This window comes from Solanum verrucosum, unplaced genomic scaffold, assembly GCF_900185275.1.
Source record: "Solanum verrucosum unplaced genomic scaffold, falcon-dt-bn FXZP01000120.1, whole genome shotgun sequence".
Lineage (NCBI taxonomy): Eukaryota > Viridiplantae > Streptophyta > Magnoliopsida > Solanales > Solanaceae > Solanum > Solanum verrucosum.
In genome coordinates this window covers 650,531-673,017 of record NW_026020714.1, presented here as the reverse complement: position 1 = coordinate 673,017, position 22,487 = coordinate 650,531, and the positions used below count along the sequence as shown (strand labels likewise).

At 32.6% G+C, this 22,487-nt stretch overlaps 2 protein-coding genes across 2 annotated transcripts; both read left to right on the top strand.

Moving 5' to 3' along the window:
- Positions 1-1,258: 1,258 nt before the first annotated feature.
- On the top strand, positions 1,259-9,235 carry LOC125812569 (COP9 signalosome complex subunit 2-like). Its single transcript, XM_049492059.1, has 12 exons — positions 1,259-1,349; positions 1,454-1,546; positions 2,428-2,506; positions 3,145-3,385; positions 3,492-3,566; positions 3,648-3,782; positions 4,846-5,033; positions 7,995-8,063; positions 8,177-8,267; positions 8,373-8,507; positions 8,861-8,973; positions 9,060-9,235. Exons 1-12 carry the CDS (start codon positions 1,340-1,342, stop codon positions 9,148-9,150), a joined length of 1,320 nt encoding a protein of 439 aa, XP_049348016.1. The 5' UTR covers positions 1,259-1,339; the 3' UTR covers positions 9,151-9,235.
- A 7,475-nt stretch (positions 9,236-16,710) lies between these two features.
- Positions 16,711-22,057, top strand: LOC125812570 (CBL-interacting serine/threonine-protein kinase 3-like). Its single transcript, XM_049492060.1, has 15 exons — positions 16,711-16,729; positions 17,994-18,185; positions 18,391-18,453; positions 18,872-18,943; positions 19,029-19,136; positions 19,297-19,377; positions 19,522-19,575; positions 20,035-20,160; positions 20,250-20,339; positions 20,418-20,540; positions 20,655-20,762; positions 20,881-20,994; positions 21,114-21,170; positions 21,251-21,325; positions 21,779-22,057. The coding sequence occupies exons 2-15, from the start codon at positions 18,015-18,017 to the stop codon at positions 21,851-21,853; spliced, it is 1,317 nt and encodes a 438-aa protein (XP_049348017.1). The 5' UTR covers positions 16,711-16,729; positions 17,994-18,014; the 3' UTR covers positions 21,854-22,057.
- Positions 22,058-22,487: the final 430 nt, after the last annotated feature.

The window sequence follows — 22,487 nt, the reverse complement described above, 5'->3', positions numbered from 1 at the left end:
CTTAATAATATTTTAGTCACGTGTCTAAATATATACAATTCACAAGTTAAAAATAATATTATCACCATTGCAGATTTGACATACACCTTAAGAAATAATAAATAATAAGAGTACTTATTACTATATTACCCTTTAAATATATTAAAATTAATGATTTGAAGAATGTATTAGATATTGAATAATATTTAATAACAAGAGTAAAATAGACATAAAAACGTAAATTATCTCATGATTTTCAAAGCTCGACATGTATTATTGGACAAATATATTAGATAAATTGATTTTCAAAGCGAGACAAGTAGATCCGTCAAAATGGGCTCAGCCTACGGGGCCAGTCTAGCCCAACCCGTTATTAGGGTAGAGTTAAAATAAGATTTTTCAAGCTCATTTAAAACTAGGGCTTATAAGTCCGTCCCATATAAGCCCTTGACCCTTGAGGTTTGATCGAGGCCGGACTGAGGTTGGCCCATGAGTCAAAACTATTTATTTAATGGTAGCTTACAAAAATCTCTCTAGTGTATGAGCTAATTACTTAAAGACACACTATGTTGTAAGATTACGAATCTTATCAGATTTTGGTATGTCCAAAAACATGTATTTCGGGATACATAGACTCAAAATTAGGTTAATTTGTTCTAGATACACTACATCCTTGTGAATTCCTACGTATCTAGGATACATAGACAAAGCCCGCGCCTTCACCTTCCTTCCATCTCACTCGCCACTCTCTTATCTTACTCGCGTATCTGGGATGCATCACACTAGATACATATATCTAGTATTCTAGATACATGCTAATTACAATAGATTTTTTGCTAATGTTATTGAAACAACACTATTATTTGTCATATTTAATTTGAAAATCTTCTCATCTTCTTAATGTTATATAATTTTAAGTTTGAAAAGAACAAAAATAAAAAAAGAAAAGAAGGGCTAGACGCCCCAACTTGCGGTCCTTCTAGGGTTAACATTTTCAAGCCCTTCCAAATGAAGGGCCAGCACGCCCTAGCCTATCAAATTCCCTAATCTGTGACGCTTTGACTAGGTGGGGCTGGGCTAACCCTTTTTGACAACTCTAGAAACAAGTATTATTGGACAACTATTTTTAATATAATAAATAAATGAAAAAATGACTATTTTAGTTAATTAATTAATTATCTGAACTTTCCACTCGGTGATAAACTATTTAATTTCCTTCCTAGTTATAAAAAAGCTAAAATTTCAGCTGGCCAAAAAAAAAAACCCTTCAGTACTAAACTTTTTCGATACTAAAAAAACGGACGCTTAAATTCTATATTTTTCTTTGTTCTTCAATCGTCTCTTTCATCTGAAATCAGCTATGGGTTCTGGTAAGTCTATACGATTTCTCATCAAATTCGATAATTTTTTGGTTAATTTTTGGTTTCGTTTTGTGTATTTGGTTCGATTTTTGTGAATATTTTGTATGTTGCAGATGCGGATATGGAGGATTATGGATTCGAGTATTCGGACGAGGAGCAGGAAGAACAAGATGTTGATATAGAGAATCAGTACTACAATTCCAAAGGTTTTTTAACTTTTAATTTTGAGAATTTTTGAATGTTTGTAAATAGGTAATGTATTTGAGCTCGTGTTTGGCCATAGATTTTGGATATTCGAGTTCCGCACCCTAGGTCACATATCAGGTTCAAAGTCCATTAGAGACAAACACTCGGGGCGGAGCCAGCCTTCTGTTAGGGGATTCGGCGGAAAATATTACTACTTATGTATGGTTAAAATTATTATTTATATATATATATATATTAGATGTTGAACTCTCTTCGGTTAGTTCGTGTGTTTAGTTGTTCAGATTTTGAACCCCATATTAAAAATCCTAGCTCCGTCACTGCAAACTGCAAACACTAGGTGATTTTTTCCTATTTGTTCTAGCTTTAGTGGATAGGAGTACCTGTTGTTGGTGGGAGGTGCCAGAATTTTGTGGAATTAGTCCAGCTGTGCGCAAGCTGGCTCAGACACAATGTTATGAAAATAAAATAGTTCAAGTTTCAAAAACTGGTCAGACCATTTTTGGGAGAAATTTCACTTTTGATTCACAAAAATTCAATTTTTTTCCAAGTAAAATGCTTGTCTAAACGCAATTTCAAGTTCCAAAAATCAGAAGCTTCAAAAACTCAAAATTTCAAGTTTCGAGTTTAAACTTCAAAATCTATGGCCAAACGGGAGCTGAGAATTCTTGGTGATTTTCACTATATCATTCTGCATTCTGAGGTTAGGTTCAGGTTTTTGTTTCCTTTGTTCAAGTTGTGCATCTTCTTGTAAGTTTTAGTATTGTTACCTAGAGATGTTCTTTCTATTTGTATTGATCCAGTTGTGTTTCACTATAGCTACCTCTCTTTATGAATATATATCATCAAAGGGAGTAATATTCTGCAATGATGTCATGCATAGGTATGGTCGAAACTGATCCCAAAGGAGCACTTGAGGGTTTTGCTGAAGTAGTACATATGGAACCTGAGAAGGCAGAGTGGTAAGGAGTTGAAACTTGAAAGTGTTTATTTGCAGTCTTCAATAGTGCTTTTATAAAAGCTTACTGCTTGTGTAGCTTTTGTGACTATTAATATGACCTGAAAGTTAAAATCATTTACCTCGGTTAACAAAAAGAGTTCAGAATCAATTAGTAGGCCTCTTTTTTTTAAGGTTTAAAAGCTCGTTGGATACTGGACTTTCCCTCTATCTTTCTTCACTTAGATACCAAGCTTGCTTCTCATCAGCTAGTAAAACTAAATTCGTGACGTGTACCTATAACATAAACCTCTCTTTCTTCTATCCATTCCCGTTCTCATTTCTTGTGCGTATATGATTGAACAAATTTCAAATCACTAATGAAGATGGAGCTCTTTCGTTTATTTTTAACTCGGATTTTTTCATCTTCTGGCATGTGGTTTTCTATCCTCTTCTCTGAATTGGAATTGCAAATTTGTTTATTACATCCCTTATCCAAAAATTTTAGTTATAGTTTAAGTTTGTAATGTGAAAAAGACGTAAGCCTCTTATCCAGGTCTCATGCTTAATGCTTTCAACTAATGAGTTTCCTAAAGCTTTTAAGAATTTTAGAGCTACAATTTGCTATTGTGTTGCTTTTATCTACTATATCATTATCGCCAGGGGATTTAAAGCTTTAAAGCAAACTGTTAAGCTTTACTATAAGCTAGGGAAGTTCAAGGAAATGATGGATTCTTATAGAGAAATGCTTACCTACATAAAATCAGCAGTGACACGGAACTATAGTGAGAAGTGTATAAATGGTATCATGGATTTTGTTTCTGGATCAGCTAGTCAGAACTTCGGCCTTCTGCAAGAGTTCTACCAGACAACACTGAAAGCCCTTGAAGAGGCTAAGAATGAGGTTAGGCTGTATAACTTTTGAGGCATTCAGGAGTCTGTTTGTAAGTTTCTCTCTAAGTTCATGTGTCTTTTCGTTAAGGTCTCACGATCCCCTATTTCTTTCACAGAGGTTGTGGTTCAAGACGAATCTAAAGCTTTGCAAGATTTGGTTTGACATGGGGGAATATGGACGAATGAGCAAGGTATCTTGCTTGCTCATTAGAAGCATCTATAGCTATTATTTTGCTATGGTTTTAATGAACATAACTTGACAACTTTGTTAGATTTTGAAAGAGCTCCACAAATCTTGTAAAAAAGAAGATGGCACTGATGATGAGAAGAAAGGGACACAATTGTTGGAGGTATATGCAATTGAGATTCAAATGTATACAGAGACAAAAAACAACAAAAAACTGAAGGTATATTAATACCTTTTCTTCCCATTTACTTGATGATACACTCTTTTGAGCAGAGTTGCTTGTCATTTCCTTCATTTTGGCCTTTTTTTTGCATTCAGATGCTAATTCCGTTACTTCTCTGTCTAAGTTTCTTCTTGGTTTTTGTTGTCTCTTTTATTCCTAAAGCATGCTATTTCTAGATTTGGAAACAGAAGCACCACTCAAAAGATAATAGTACATTCCAAAGGTTGTGAATAGTGATTGAGACTCTTTGTAACACATCATTTGCTTTGATTTTTCCAATCTTTTCCTGAAAATAGTGAGAATCTATTAAATTCCTCCAATTTTGTTTCCCTAGACGTAGGCATGCTCTAGGGAAGACCTAAACTTTTAGATTTTTTATCTTTCAATTCAAGTTCAAAAACAAGCATGCATAGGTTGAAGTGAAACCTAAACTTTCTGTCCAGTAAGTATTGCACCAAAAGAAAACAAAAATTAGCCACTTTAAATGTTGTCCAAAGATTGCTATTTGGCTTTTCCACTTGGCAAAATAACATTGCAAACTACTCACCTTTTATATAATATATATATTGTCCAAAGCTACATGAGCCCAAAAGTGTGGGTTTCTGAAGGACTCTAAGCGACATTATGAGAGCATCATATATGTGTTGAAATCCAGGAACTTTTGGAATCTCTCTCTCTCCCTCTCTTTCTTTCTCTGTCTCTATCTCTCTATACTTGCAGAGAGAGACACTTAAATGATTTGTTTTTATTACATGCAGAGTATATATTTGTATGTTGATCAGAATTCTTAAACTTTCTGATATTTATTCTTGCATTAATATATAGAGAACATGTATTCCGTAGTATTACATCTCAACGGTATACTTGGTGTTAGAACTTGCTTGGCATGTCATTTAAGCTATGTTGCTCGGATCCTCCGAAATGCTGCCGCACTGATATTGGATCCTCCACGATCTGATACACTCCTGTTGTTTTCTTTTTGGAGGTTCTAGGCAGCATAGCGTGAAGTGATAAGTTGTTTTTCTCAATACCTAATTCATGAAAAATATGAGTGATTCAGGAACTGTACAACAAAGCACTTTCAGTCAAGTCGGCTATTCCTCATCCAAGAATAATGGGAATCATTCGTGAATGCGGAGGTAAAATGCATATGGCAGAGAGAAAGTGGGCAGAGGCAGCTACAGACTTCTTTGAAGCTTTCAAGAACTATGATGAAGCTGGGAATCATAGGCGTATCCAGTGCCTGAAGTATGTGTGCAGTTCATCATGTGTGTGCATCATATGCATTGGTTGTGTGTGCATTTATTTGTTTCTCTTGGCATTTCCACTTTCTTCTTGCGAAGGATACAAGCAGTTTTTAACTGACCATTAACTATGTATTCAAGCTAGGGATGGCAACGGGGCGGGTTATAGTGTTTGTGGGGCACTGTGGGTTAGAGCTTTTGAGGAGGCGGGGCGGGTACGTGGGTTGGGTTTTTTTCTTTTGAAACTTAAATTAAAGGGTAAATGTGTTAAGAATTTCTATACGTAATTGGAATAGGAAAAACCCTTTGAATATATCAAAATTATTCTGGGAAACAGGGGTGGGGTGGGGGTGGGCGGGAAGTGAAACACAGTCTTGTTCAAAGTAAGTTATTGGTTTCCTTAGAGGAGTCAACTGTTTTAACGCGTGCCATATCATTAACTCATACATAATTATTAATTTCACTCCTCTCTAGTTCAACAAACTTTAATGACTCTTGTATAATTAATACACAAATAATCAAATCTATGTATAAAAGGAAAGGCAAAGATGGAAGAGGACTTAAAGCGCGGATCAGTTAATGAACTATATATATTCTACAACTTGGCTTTCAAATGAAGATAATATATATATATATATATATATATATATATATATATATATATATTGGTAACTGGTACATTTCTTTTAATTAAAATAATTAGTAAATTATGCGAGGTGGGTTCATGCAGAGCAGGCCGTAGTCTTTGCGGGCTTATGCTGGTTTGCCCCGCCCCCACCCATTTGCCATCCCTAGACTTCAAGCTTCCCAGACTGTAGTTCGTTACTTAATCACTAACAGTTAACTTTATAATGTGCTAGAGCCCTAACCTGGAGTTTATGGCCTTGTAAACTGAATGTTCTATAAACTTTTATCATTGTTGTTGAACCATTTTCTCACATTTCTTGCACTATGTTTGGTGCAACAAATGGAAGAGGAGTGCATTAGCAAAGGGGAAGTCACTGATCTTACTTTTACTATGTGATGTTTTAACATTGACCTCTTATAGTTTGCTTAACATGAGACAATAAACGACTACTAAGCCTCAATCCCAAGCTAGTTGGGGTTGACCCTATGAATCGTCACTATCCGTTTTGCTCCAATTAGACCCATCTTTTTCGAACATCAAAAATTTTGTTCTCTAACCTTAAAAGTTCTCCACATTTCTACTGACATACTAATTTCCCTACAATAGTATATTTACTCCTTGAAAATATTGGACTAATGGAAGTGTTAACAAGACTAAGCATTCATCTCAGCTTGTGCTCTTTCCTATATGGATCTTTTCTCTTCCATTGTTCTCTTTTTGACACAATGAGGAAAATTTGCTTCCTCCTTCCCCTTCAAATTTGGGAGGGTTGCATATTTCTCGACTTTTACCTTTTTATTTTCTAATCAAGTGAAGGAAACAGTTTTCACCACTCACTTTTTTTTAGCTACCATATTTATGATCAAGCCAACCAAAAGAGTGTCAAATGTTTCCATCATGTTGCTCCTCAAGCTTGTAGTTTCTTATCCTGAAGTGGCAGTGTACCTCATGTACCTCTTGATGTTGGTTTTGTGAAATATGTTGCAGTTCGCTCAGAGGATATGTATGTGATCTAAACAGGGTGTTGTAGACTTGCAGTACATCTGGGGATATGAACATCTCTGCACGAAATTGAACTATGCCTTCATTAGGGCGTGAAATTGAGGATCATAACTATTTAATGATGCCTCAATCAATCTCAAAATCTTATATATAAAGACAGTTATTAGATAGTACATTAGAAGTAGATTTTAAGGAAGTTCATTATGAACTCAGAGCAAACATGTTAACACGCACAACACTTTTAGATAGTACTTTAGTATAGAATTTAAGGAAGTTCATTAATGAATTCAATGCAAACACACACAATACTTTTACATAGTACTTTAGAAGTAGAATTTAAGGAAGTTCGTTAATGAATTCAATGCAAATATGCAAACACATACAACACTTAAGTTTATGTCAGGATGCATCTGTCCACTACTTGGAGAAAATTGGCATACTGTTCTCTCAAGTACCAATGTCTGGTATTTTCTTTAGTGTGCCTTTCATGGTTGAATAAGGACTGAATAGAACTATGATGAAATTAAGAAATGCGTACTAGCATTATTGGCTTCATAAATTGGAGCTCATGAAGATGAGGGTGGCAGATTTTGCGTTCTCATGTAGGCCAGTCCAAGTGTTGAAATTGCCAAACACTTAACTGTGAAGTTAAGAAATGCGTACTAGCATTATTGGCTTCATAAATTGGAGCTCATGAAGATGAGGGTGGCAGATTTTGCGTTCTCATGTAGGCCAGTCCAAGTGTTGAAGTTGCCAAACACTTAACTGTGAAGTTATTTTTGTGGAGAGGAGGTGCTGTTTAATCTGGTGTGAAACAGAATGCTGTTACTTTCCCTATTAGATCTTTTCAAAAAGGTTTCTTGGTAGACTTTTAGGTTTTTGGAGCGTTATTTTAATTTGAAGGCTCCTCAACGAGATGCCGTTTCCTTGTTCAGCCCGTGTATGCTCCACTTGTTATGTGGTATGTGAAATAATCAATGTGGCGGTGTGCTTCTGGTCACTAACAGCATATTTCTGCACCCTTTTTAGTGGTTTGTTCCATCTCTTACACTTCAAATCCATTTCTTGATGTATCTTAACATGTGTTCTCACTACATTTTTGCTGAATGGATGCATGCTTTGCACAGTTGGAAACTTAGAGTTTTGTTACTTGCATGTAAATAAAGGTTTAAGTCGTTCCATATCAATTTCTGTGATTTGGTACTAGGTGATTGTTTCGAGCATTCACCTTCTACCAGAAGATTACAATATGTGAATCCCAATGCTATCTTTACCCTTGCAAACCTCTGCTTTCCTAATGTTGCACTATGTTTGGTTCCTTTTAACTTTTAACAGGTACTTGGTCCTGGCAAATATGCTGATGGAGTCTGAAGTTAACCCTTTTGATGGCCAAGAAGCTAAACCGTAAGTATAGTAAGAAGTTTTTGTTTGCAAGATTCAAAATCAGCAACTTGTCATTCTTATATGACTTGACTTCAGCTGCATTGTGTCTGTGCATGACTGTTTATACTTTTCAGTTACAAAAATGACCCTGAGATCTTGGCCATGACAAACCTTATCGCAGCATATCAACGAAATGAGATCTTAGAGTTCGAGAAAATTATTAAGGTACAGTCATTCTGTAAACTTCAATATTTTGCCTGTTGATCCTACAGTCTGTAGTTGGTCTCTTCTTTGATCATTTTGAATGTGCTTTTCTCGAAATTTTAACAGAGTAATAGACGGACAATAATGGATGACCCTTTCATTCGGAATTACATTGAAGATCTTTTAAGGAAGGTCAGAACACAGGTTTTACTGAAGCTCATCAAGCCTTACACAAGAATCCGGATTCCCTTCATATCCAAGGTGATAACTCAGTCTTCTTTTCTTCCTTTTTCCCTTTCTTAATTTTTCTGTGATGACCGTTGTCTCTGTCTATCCATTCTCTGCTTTATCCATCGCCTCTTCATTTTTCTTAATTCTGTTTTGAGGGGCGGAGTGTGAGTGGATCAAATTCTATCAGTTGGCTTTGTTTTAATGGCGTAAATATTGTATAAGAGAACGTGTTCATACTTGGAAGATACATACATACTCATCGCTACTGATCTCCCCGAGGGTGAATGTAGCTACCACTCACTGTTTATCACAAAATTCTGTTAACTAACCTCCTAAATGCAATGCACTTCCGAGTTAGTTTTCTCATATCACTCGACGTACAGGAGCTGAATGTGCCAGAAAAAGATGTTGAGGACTTGTTGGTCTCACTAATCTTGGATAACCGGATTGATGGCCACATTGATCAAGTGAACGGGCTGCTAGAGTGTCGCGACAGGTCAGTTTCATAACCCCTCAACGTACCATTGCTAATTTGCTTAACGCTACACTAACTTGTTTTACATGACGCGTTTTTGCACACAGATCAAAAGGGATGAAGAAGTACACTGCCATTGATAAATGGAACACACAGCTAAGGTCTCTCTACCAAACTGTTGGCAACAAAGTATGTTGAGGTTTATATAAACCTATACTCATAAGTCATACCCAGTTTTGTTTCATTAATTTTAGTTTATATATTTGTTGTTTGTAGTAATTTTGATTTTTATTTCTAAGAATGAACTTAAATTTGTTTGAAAAAAGTTTGAAGGTGACTTGTTACTCTTGTTAACTTCATGTACAATTACTCTTGTTATTAAATAGTAATGACTTATAATTAATAGAGGTGATAATAGTAAATTATTCTTTTATTTGTTAATTATTTTTTAAACTATATGTCGAGTTAAACATAGACGAGTAAAGATAGACAGAGGGAATATATGAATAATATAAAGTATATTCCATCATGTTTGTGGAGTATTAACTTCTTGGGTTTCCTTTTTCTTATTTCTCTTTCACATATTTATTATTATCCTTTTAAGTGAAGTGGTGAGCACATTAACAAAAAGATCAATGAACTCATATATAAGGTCGATAGTGGGATGGATAGGTTTCTTCCACCGTTAATTAAAAGTCGCAAATTTATTTCTTTTATATAGTGTCTTCTTTTCTTTTTTTTGGGGGGGGGGTGGTGGTTAAGGGTTAAAGAGCGATTTCTTTATAAATTTGTGTTACGTGGATGAGTCAAAATTAATCAAGATTTTAATATGAATATTTAATATCAAATACGTAAAAAAGCAGCAACAAACAAACAAAGGAATGAAGCTTCCTTGGTCGCAGCAAATTTTGACAAGCAACTAGTAAGTGGTTCAATCATTGAGGTGACCAAACGTTTATTTTAATATATATATTTCATTCACTTTATAAGATAGTATTGTAAAGATTTTCATATATTATATAAATAGAAAAACAATATAATCTAACATGAATTATACATGATATGATATGCATAAACACACAAAATTAGTAATTTAATCAACGATATACATTTAATTTTTACTTGAAGTCCATTTCTTTTTTCTTTCAAAGTTACTCTGGAGACAACTTCAGACAGTCGCATTTTGAAGTTTCACAACTTCAGATATTCACGTCTGTAGTCCGGCCTTTGAAGGCGAAAGATTAGATAATTTTGCCTAAAATTGGTATGGTTTGCAAAAGTCATGTTCGGACATTTTTTTTAAAATTAAAATTCTAGACTTAACAATAATAATAAGTCTATGTGTGAATGTTAAGTCTCTTATTACATGATTATATTTCATTCCTAACAATTCAAGAAAAATATGTTGTTGAATCTCCTATCAAGTTATCCAACGTTCAAAATACAATTTCAATCTATTTTTATAATGTTATTTGATGAAACATAAAATATACAATATTAATTTAATATATATGATAAATTAATGATAATGAAAACTAATATGAAAATGGTGGTTGAGAAAAGCGCAAATACCATATGGTGTCAAATATTTCAGACGTCACATTATAGAAAAAACGTGACATTAAATTAGAATGGAAGGTGTATAATTTATTTTTATACCAACTTGATTTTAAATATAATTTCCAAATTATATTTATAAAATTTGAATTATTTTGTATTATTAATGAATTATTTATTTATTCATAAGAAAAAAGAATTACTTGATGTTGGTAAATGGAGATGGTCGTTATGTCTTGAACCTCATCATGATATATACTCTCTTCGTCAACTTTATCTTGTTCAATTTAGACAAAAATCAAGAAATAATTTATCACTTAATTTTTAATTTATTTTTACTATTAAATATAGTGACTTCTGAATGCATTTTCCAAAATATTGAATAAATTATATTAAAAAAGTGATACTAATAAAAATATTTATTGTTTATTATTTTCTGAACGAGTGTTACAAATCAATACTAAACAAGTAAACGTGAAGGATCGAAGGAATACTTATTAACAAATGAGAATAGTATTTGATAAATTCCAATAATTATTTTATTGTTGTGTTATCAAACTGCGTTCGATGCTCTAAATAAATAACGTGTCCAATAAAAAAAGGAACTATAAAAAGAGATAATTAAAAAAGTAAAAAAATAAAATAAAATAAAGGTAGGTAAGATTGAGCAACACAAAAAAAATATAATTCATAATAAGTTCCAGAATTTTCATTACCGTTAGAACGGTCATAATCTATAAATATTAATTAAAATCATTAGTCTATGATTTTATTTGGACACGTATATTGTGACTCAAATAATGGTAGGTCATTCTCATGATGAAACTTCATAATAATCCATTTTTAAGTTAATCAATCCATTTTTAGTTTGACAAAAAAAAACATTGAATGAAGAGTTTTATTGTCATTTTTGGCAATTTCTCTACTTAATTAATTTAATATCTTTGCTTGTAATGAAAATAAAATCCTCTCTAATTTATATAAAACATTCTTTTTTAAAATATATATATATATATATATATATATATATATATATATATATATATATATAAAACAGAGAAAAAATATTTTAAACCATATTTTCACAAATATAATTTGTTAGTCATTCTATTTTTAACCAGAATTACTAAACCACAATATGTGTTTAATAAATAAAAATAATTTTTTTTCGAACTCACAAAATTCATAGGTGTCCGTAAATAATTGTGATTAGTGTCGGTAAAATGAGTCCATATTTTGATAACCCATCCAATCCGTCCATATTTTAATGGGTTGGGTGAGTGATTTTTTACATGGATAAAATATGGGTTTTAACTCATAAAAATATGGATATTCATGGGTAAAATTTGGATAAACTATGGGTAAAATATGAATTAGCCAAATGAGTTAAGCTTCTAACTTTTGTTTACTCAAAATTCTTTATGGATATCACTAAAAAATGTTGTAATTTTTCTTCCTTTTTATGTTCTTCAGTAAACCTAATTATTTCTCTCTATAATTGAAAAAGTGAAATCTTTGGCTCTCCAAAGAAATATTTATATTAAATGTACATTTCTTTTGTTAATTACAATTATATTTTTAATTTGTTTAATTTTATATTCGATAACAAATAGTAGTGTAAAGTAAGCAAATTATGTATTAGTATTGATATTGCTTAAAGTGCATTAAGCATGTTTTACTCCTAAAATGTAAATATTTATTTACTTTGAAATTAAAAATATTTTTCATTTGTTATTACATAAATTTATTTTATATTAAAAAGTTATAGGATTTTTTTTTTTACTTTATGATACAATAAAACTAAATAAAGTATTTTCAATATCTTTCATCCAAAAAAGATTAAAATATATTCTCCATGTTGAATTCTGAAGTAGAGTACTATTTACTCATGAAAATATGGATAAACTTGTATTTTACCCAACTCATTTGTTACCCAATCCATTTTAACTCATATGAACTATGAGCGGTTGAATTATTACCCATTTTATGTTGACTCATTTTCAACCCATTCAAATTTGACCGAACCCACTCATTTGCCACCACTAATTTTGATGGATATAATTTGTTCATATATTTTTATGTGCTAAATATTTGGAGGTTTGGAGAGGATGAGTTGTACACAGACCTTATTCTAATTTTGTGGGATAGAAAAGTTATTTTTGATTGATCCTAGGTTCAAAAGAAAAGTTTTCGATGTAAGGTTATAAGAAAATATAACAATGATAAGATACAAAGCAAATGAAGCAACATATATATTACACATTGAACTCATACTCCTAATCACGATAGTTAGCTAACCCTTGCCTCTCTCATATAAAGTGTGACTACATCTAACTACGTGCTAATTACTTTCTACTCTAATCTCCGACTTTCACTTTTTTATTTAGGTTTTCCTCAGTAAGCTAAAATAATATCATGTCCTAAATAATCATCTGCTCCAGTTCTTATTCGACCGATCTATGTTTTTTCTAACTCCTTGTATACCCAACTTCTCACACTTCCTTACTAATGCATCTGTGTCCATCATCTTCACACGCCAGAAACATCTCAATCTCGCTTCCATCATCTTGTCCTCCACAGAGGTCCCTCCCACGATGCCTTATATAAAATCATTCCTAATCATATCTCTCCTAGTAATTGCACACACATTTACATGAACATCCAAAGTCTTATGTGATAAGATATCAATTTGTCATGACTCAAAAGCGGTCATGATAACACGTTCCCCAAATCCAATTCAGTGTGTAAGCCGAAGAATACAACTCAAAATCATCTCAAATATTGTATAAAAAGAAGGTAAAATACACATACAAGACTTTTAGAACAAAGTCAGGCCATAAATGAAGAAAAAATCGAGATACAACAAAGCATTTCCAAAACCTGATGTCATAAGCATTAAAGAGCATCTACTACATAGCTGAAATCTGAAATACATTTCAAGTCTTTGAAGCTAAAGTAAATACCTTAATGATAGATAGAGTCTAATGGCGATTCAGATCCAGCAGATAAAAGATATCACCAAAACTTAAGATAAGTTCTTTAGAAAGGTGGTTAGACTGTGTATGTTGTATGAAATGAAGTGTTGGCCAGTCAAGAACTCTTACTTTCAGAAAATGAAAGTTGCAAAAATGAGGATGCTAAGTTGAATGTGTTGGCATACTAGGAGGAATGATTTTAGATGGGATAAGGTTGGAGTGACCTCGATGGAGGATAAGATACGGAATGTGAGGCTAATATTGTTAGGGCATGTGAAGAAGAGATGCACAGATATCCCAGTACAGAGGTGTGCGAGGTTTGCTATGTATGATTTCATAAAAGGTAGAGGTAAGTCAAACAAGTACGAGGAGAGATGATTAGACATGACATGGTGCAACTTCAGCTTACCATGAAGACATAACCTTAGATATGAGATTATAGAAAATATAAATTAGGGTAAAAGGTTAGTAGATAGTTGAATATTACTTCACTTATTTTTTCATACTAATAGTCGTAGTATTACTCCTATAGTTTCTTGTTTCTTTAGTTTCAATTACTATTTATTTTTTCGAATATATATACTTTGATTATCAAATTGTTTTATTGCAATTATACTATTCCTTTTTTCATAACGTTTTTTCATATATTGCATTCCTTAATTTCTTTCCTCCCGTTAGTTTCTTGAGTCGATCATCTTTTAGAAACAACCTCTCTACCTCCTTAAAATAGGGTAAGATTTACGTAAACACTATCCTTCTTAGATCTTCCTAATGAAATTACACTATATATGTACATGGACGCATCTAGTGAACAAGTCATGGGTTCACCTAAACCCATCAATTTTGGCTCAAATATATGTTCTTAATATGTGTGTTAAAAACTCTCACTAAACATATGTAATTAATCTCTCTGTCTCAATTTATGTGTCATAGTTAGAATTTCGAGATTCAAACTTTTAAACTTTGATCGTAAATTAGAACATAAAAGCTTTAATTTTTTAAAATAAAATTTATATATTTAAAAAGTACTATAAATCACAATAATTAACAATTTAAAAGACATATAAACAAGTTATGATATTCTTTTAAATTAACTCTCAAGATTTCAACCTGTGTTTTCAAAAACGTTTTTGGGGCGAGTTTTGGGGCGGGGCGTACCAAAAACGCTCCGGGGCGTAAATTAAAGACGTAGATCCATAAGGTGTAAGCCCTAAAATTTGAGGCGTAATCCCCGAGCATAAAAACGTAAGTCCTGGGCGTAAAAACGTACACTCGGGAGTTTTTAATTTTTTTTAACCTTTTTTGCTTTACATTATATTTTTATTATTGGTGATATTTCTCAAATAGTAATTATAATACTTTTTTTCTTCATTATTGATTATTAATACTTATCTCAAATAAAAATCATAAATCATTGAAAAGTTTACTTTTGCTTATTTTATTAGTAATAAAACTATAAAATTGAATATACATGAGACTACTCCCCGTATATCCACGGGACTTACGCCCCGTGTCTCGAAGCTTATGCCGTGCCCTGTACTGCATAAAACACCTTGTCTCACGCCCCCGCTTTTTAAAACACTGATTTCAACTATACTACATAAATTGAAACGATAACCGAATGAAGAAATAAATTCCCAAGTCAGTAAATTTGATGAAAAAAGTAGAATAATGAATCTAAACTCAAAGTTCAAATCCAAAATATTCTTTTTTGTTTAACCTATGATATAGTAAAAAATAAAATAAGATAGGGATCCAAAATGTAGATGGGGTAGGATATAGACAAATATATAAACACGGTACGTACATAATAAGGACAAAAAGGGAAAAAGATAAAAGAGTTTTGCTGTCTTTGCATTTCTTCATTAATCCCACATGCATGCCCTGCCTAAATTTTCCTCCTCACATGACCATTTTGGCCCCACCCCTCCAATAATACCACGTGGACTAGATTCTCCCTTTAAAAAAATTATAAAATAATAATTTAATTTTTAGATTTTTTTTCTATATCTTCACACCTCCTATTTTTGATATGTAAGTCATTTTTGTGGTCCTATTTTATATGAACTTATTATTATAATTACGGAATTCAATATTTATTATATACACATAAAAAATAATTTTATTTATATATATATATATATATATATATATATCGTAATCTAGCTTCGTTAACATAGTTAATAATATGTTTTCGCTAAACTATACAACAAACAACAATAACAATATATTTAATGATTTTTTACTAAATAGGGTCTGAGGAGAGTAGAGTATACATAAATGTTAATACTATTTCGTGAAAATAGAAAGATTGTTTTCAAAAGAGCCTCAATTCAAGTGTCTACAAGAAAGAAATGCTAATAAATAGCAAAATAGTGTAATAAGAAAACACAATAAATTTTTGCTAAACTTTTGAAAATTAAAATATAAATATACTAGGGGTGTGTGTGGTATGGAGAAAAATATTTTTAATTATTTTTATATCTGATTGATCAAAATATATTCTTTTAAAAACAAGTTCCTTAAGAATGAAGGAAAATGACTTTCCTAACGAAAGTAAGGAAAGTAAGTTCCACTCTTTGACTATATTATTAGATTACATATAAATACAAAAATAAGTAAGAAATTTACTTATTTTCCTCAAATATATCTTTTTAAATCTCAATACTATTTTCTTTGAAAAATACTTTTGAGTGATCAGAGCCAAATTCATGAGTCTGATGTGAAATGTTTGAATCGTGCGAGAATTGTAAGTATGTCTATCTCAATGTATAATTATGCACGAATTAATCTAAATAATGTCACGATCTGTGGAAAAGAGTGACGAGAATAATTTCACATCAGATGAGGATGAAATTTCTGAACTCTTTATATAATTTAGATAATTCTCTACCTTTTGAATTAAAATTTTGAAGTATGAATTAGACTCGAAATGCATTTAATTGGAATGTAATGACAGATTATAATGGAGTGTCCACATATTCTATTTTGGTAAATAAATAATTGAGTCTTTCATTTTCTTTGTTATATACTTATCGTGTATGCACAACCATACAGCGTAATCATTTATTTTTTTGTCACTATATTAGGAATAATAATAATTATTATATATATTTATAAAAAAAATATTTATATATACTTGTGGCTATGATACCAAAACTACACTTACAAAAAAGGGAAAAACCATTTCAAGTTTTTGATTGCTCTAATTTTTTTCCTCTGAAATTTGCTCTGTTCAACTCAAAGTGTATGCTTTTTTTTCTTTTCTTGCTTTTTTGCCTTTTGAATTTTTTTGGATTGATTAAAATTGTGTGTTGTGGGAATTTTCTTTCTAAAATTTTCTTTACTTTTTAAAGTTTTTAAGAAACTTTTTTTTTCTTTTACTTAGGGGATTTCAAATTATACTATGTTGGAGTTCTCTTTCTTGATAAAATTATCAAGAAAAATTTCAACTTTTGCTACTTTTGAGTGCAAATTTTGAATCTTGGTAAATTGGATTTTGTTCATTGATATTGGATTTGATTCATTTTTGTGTGAAGGATTCTCTAAAATGTTGAGGTTGTTCTATTTGTGAAACAGAGGTGGAGCCAGGATTTTTAGTTTACGATATTTAAGAAATTAAGGTTATTCTATTTGTGAAAGCAGAGGTGGAACCAGAATTTTTAGTTTATAGTCTCTAAAAAGCTGAGGTTATTCTATTTGTGAAACAGAGACTGAGTCAGGATTTTTAGTTTACTGTATTTAAAAAGTTGAGGCTATTATGTTGTGAAGTAGAGGCGGAGCCAGAATTTTTAGTTTATTGATTCTGAATCACAATTCTTTTTGTTTATTGGGTTTTTGATATATTGTGTATACATGTCAAATGATTTTTTAACAAAAATATAGGTCTTGGAGCTAAAAGTAACGAGAGAATCGTAGTATCTCAATTGGTTAGCTATCTGTATTTTTACTTGTTAGTGAGAAACTAAAATTATTGAATTCTGTCGAACTAGTAACTAAAGTGTGGCTCCACCCTTGTTGTGGAGTAGCTTTATATCTAGCTGGATATGTTATGATCTGTTGTTGATTATAATCCAAAAAGTTAAAGAGGTGGTTGGATAATTGATTGTTCCAATAATTCTCTGTTTTTTATTCAATCTCTTTGGATTTTTATTTTTTTTAGTAAAATGTATATTATATATGACTTAATTTAATCAACTGGTGTTGTCATCTTGATTCTCATCTTTTAAATAATTAGGGAAATATATCAATTAAAGAATTGGATATGATAGACTCTTGATTGTAGCAGAGCGGAGCCAGGTAGGGCCGAGGGGTTCTTACCTGGTTAGAAATATTTTTTATGTATATGTAGTAGGTGTTGAGCCTCATTCGGCTTCTTGTGTGTTAAATTTTTTGGCTCCGTCGCTAGTAGTTAGTAGAGTGATTTGTGTATATAGTAATCTTCTATCATCTATATGTATGAAATAATGTGAGGTGTGAATTATAACAACATTTTCTACTTCTCTACAGAATCGTGTTGGTGTATCGATAATGAATCGGACAAAGATCAAGCGTAGAGTTGGTAAATATGAAGTTGGAAGGACAATTGGTGAGGGAACGTTCGCGAAAGTCAAGTTTGCGAAGAATTCAGAGACGGGAGAACATGTGGCGATCAAGATTCTCGATAAAGATAAGGTCCTTAAGCACAAAATGGCTGAACAGGTAACATTTTCGAGTTCACAATGCACTCTGCACTCTTGATCTATCACCTTTTATGTTGTCCTTCGATTATAATTAGTGCTAGGCAATGCGTGTCTTCAAAAAAGTTACTTAGTCTTGCCTTTGTTGAACGTCTAGTACTCTTGTATGGTTTATGTATCTTCCTGTGTGAGCTTTTGATCGTTAACTCTTATGCAAAATTTGACAGATAAAGCGGGAAATAGCTACAATGAAGTTAATCAGACATCCTCATGTTGTACAGTTATACGAGGTTGGTCCTTTCTCGACATCTTCTATGTGTTATGTCAGTAATCGGTATGTGTGGTTAGTTTATACCTCGGTTTACTAAGGCAATACATCTGAATTGTGTATCCATCGTACATCTGAAGTAATAACCAAGGTGTTGCTTTGAATTTGATCTACTTGTTACTCCTACCATGTTTCTTTACTTATATTGGAACGATTGATCGAGACATTTGACATAACAAACTAGCAAAGAGTTAAGTGGAATGTAGTTCTTGAGTTGCATATTGTTACATATAGTTATGTTCTGTAACTCTGCTGTCTCACATTTTTGTCGAAGTACAATTTTACTTGTGTTCTGTAACTCTGTTGTCTCACATTTTTTGTCGAAGTACGATTTTACTCTTAACATTTTTCAATCATGTCCTGGTTTCATCTGCCCACAGGTTATGGGAAGCAAGACAAAGATATTTATTATTTTGGAGTTCGTTACAGGTGGAGAGTTATTCGATAAAATTGTAAGTTCAAACCTATTTGGTGCTTATATGTTTTGGTGATAATTTTGACTCTGATTGAAGTTTATCACGTGTTATTGGCGTAAAGGTAAATCATGGACGAATGCGTGAAGAAGAGGCAAGGAAGTATTTTCAGCAACTTATTCATACCGTTGATTATTGCCATAGTAGGGGAGTCTATCACCGAGATCTAAAGGTAAGCATTGTTGCTGTTGCAGCACTTAACAAGTTACGTCTATACACTGACAATGTAAACAATGTTTTGGTTATCATATTAAAACTCTGACATGATGTTGTAAAAGAGTTTCACATTGTTTTCGGTGCATAGAAATTAAACTTTTTTTTTTTTCGTGCAGCCTGAAAATTTACTGTTGGATGCTTCGGGTGACCTTAAGGTTTCTGATTTTGGATTGAGTGCTCTATCCCAGCAAGTCAGGGTAAACTATTTTCTCTACTTACCGTTTCTCGTTTAACATCGGAAAATGAAATCCTCAACTCCGTCTCTACTTTGTGCTAATCAATTTAGTAATGCAGGAGAGACAGTATTATTTTGAGTTCTTATATTTAGTTGTATTTTCCAGGCTGATGGCTTACTGCATACCACTTGCGGAACTCCGAACTATGTTGCACCTGAGGTAAAACCAAACTGGTTTTGCTTTACTTTCTCTTTATGTTTTTCTGGAACAGAATTAGCAGATAGGCATTCCGTTAGCTTTAAAATGAACTCGTAGTTAGAAATCAGATGCTCAGTAGTGTCCAGTCTCTTTCGATCTCTCTCCAATACTTTAAAACGAGCTACAAGGCTTCTGCTTAAATAGGAGTTATATAAGTAGTTCAGCTATTTGATTCGAATGAGTAACCTCACTTTCTTTCCCTACTACAATATGCTCAAAAACATGTTTCGACATATCAAAGGGCAATGACAGAGATTTTCACTGATCTATTGCGTAACATATGTGAGCCTTACGTGGATGATTTAGTAGGATTTCCAAAATAAAAAACCGAACAAATCCAAAATTTACTCCACGCCTTCGAAAGGTTAAAGAAACATCAATTGAATCTTTGACTGAAAAATTGAACTCCTTTATTATTAGGTACTCAATGACCGAGGATACGATGGGGCAACGGCAGACCTCTGGTCATGCGGAGTCATACTCTTTGTACTGCTTGCAGGTTACTTGCCTTTTGATGACTCCAATCTTATGAACCTCTATAACAAAGTGAGTATTTTTCTTCATCATTTCGTACCGTTCAATCTTTGTGTGTTTATCTGTTGGCTAAGTTTCACAATGTTTGTCCTGGTATACAGATCTCTGCTGCTGAATTTACGTTCCCACCTTGGATCTCTTTTGGTGCTATGAAGTTGATTACTCACATCTTGGATCCGAATCCTACGACAGTATGTATACTGGATATTGTGAGTATACGTCGATATTTTCTACTTTCTTCTTATTCATGATATATATGTTATATGCAGCGTATTACCGTGCCTGAAATTTTGGAGGATGAATGGTTTAAGAAAGATTATAGACCACCTGTTTTCGATGAGATAGAAGATGCAAACCTGGATGATGTCGAAGCAGTCTTCAGGGACTCCGAAGTGAGCATACTGAACATATTGAATGCGATAATTTATCTATCGATTATAGAGGAAAGAAGTGTTTGCAATACGAAATTTATCTCACATGCTACTCATTTCTTGGCATTAAAACAGGAATATCACGTAACGGAGAAAAGAGAAGAGAAGCCAACGTCCATGAATGCATTCGAGTTGATTTCTATGTCACAAGGGCTTAACCTTGGCAATCTCTTCGACGAACAGGTCACAAATTATTGTCTTTATTTTAAATATTTCCCACTTTGTACGAAACATTGATGATGCTCGTATTATTTTGTTCTTTGTATGTTTGACAAAATGTGTTGATTCTGTTTCTTCTCAGGGATTCAAGAGAGAAACAAGGTTCACGTCTAAATGTCCGGCCAATGAGATAATCAGTAAGATTGAAGAAGCTGCTAAGCCTCTTGGTTTTGACGTTCACAAAAAGAACTACAAGGTGGTGATGAAGTTCTCACTTATGCATTCTATATATGTTTAATGATCTATATGAGATAGTGATCGATTATAACGGAAATGAAATGCTTAACTGTTCTTATGTTCGATGTGTCCCCTCAGATGAGGCTCCAGAATCTGAAAGCCGGTAGAAAAGGGAACCTTAATGTTTCAACTGAGGTATTTAAATGTGCATCCGCGTTGATCTTTTGAAATGTTTTGTTGTTTTATTCTGAACATTGTTTCGATCTTCAATTCAGGTGTTTCAAGTTGCTCCTTCTCTTCATATGGTCGAGGTGCGGAAGTCAAAAGGAGACACTTTGGAATTCCACAAGGTACATGTAGTATTATCATCTTTACGACTACTTGTAGGTGTTAATAGGTGTTTTGACTCGTATAATCACAAGCAACCCCAGGAGATTGGCCTGATGTAAAGTTTTACCACAGTTATGAATTTTGTTGCTTGGACTCGTGTACGGATGTGGATCTTGAAATCGGATTCTTGGTTATAGATGTAGTCAAAACATCCAAGTTAAGTTGACCAAATCCGGTAGGGATCTCACATCCACATCCGGTTTAAGGTCATCGCTGTGTAGTAGGTTGAAGGTCAACTTAAAAGTAGTTTCGATATGATGAATCCTATGATACATATAGTGTATTCATATAACCGATCTCAACTTACTTAGAATTAAGACGTAGTTATTGATTAATGTATTAGTTAAATTTCTTCGTAGCATACCTCCGACCCTTCGCTATCGTCTTTTAACCATTTTTTTGTTTTTATGCAGTTCTACAAGAATCTTTCAACCTGCCTAGATAATGTTGTATGGAAAACTGAACAGGACATGGAAGAAAAGAAATGAAGAACAATTTCTTATTGTTTTTTTCCATATTTTAAAAAAAAAATTTGGGACCATATTTTAAAGATTTTACCAATTGTTTTATTAGGGGTAGGTGTTTTATTAGACAAACAGTAGAATTTGTTTCAATTAAAATTTTGTATGATTTGTATCACATTTTGGAAAAATTGTGATTGCAATTGTATACAGTAAATTGGATTTTTCAGATTTCCTTTTTTCTCTTTGAAAAACCATTATTTCATTTCTACTCTCTTGATTATACAAAAAGAAAAAGGGTAGCTCGATGCACTAAGTATTGCTATGCACGGGATCCTAAGAAGGGTCAAACCACATTAGGCCTGTTGTATGCAGTATTTTTATCTTCTTTTTTTTTGCGAAAGCCTGATAATGTGCACTATGAGGCTTTGCATTAATATTATATGATGGTGAACGTTGAGTTGTTAAAGTCCAATATATCTATAACATGAGTAATAAAGAGACGCGAATGGTAGAATGAATGTATGGTCATATCAGATTAATAATGACTACATTCAACAACACACATTATGGATAAATTATAAGAAGATCGCTTGAGATCGATAGACCTAAAATCACATAAAAGGAAGTTGTTTAGAGAATTTATTAAGTCTTTGTTATT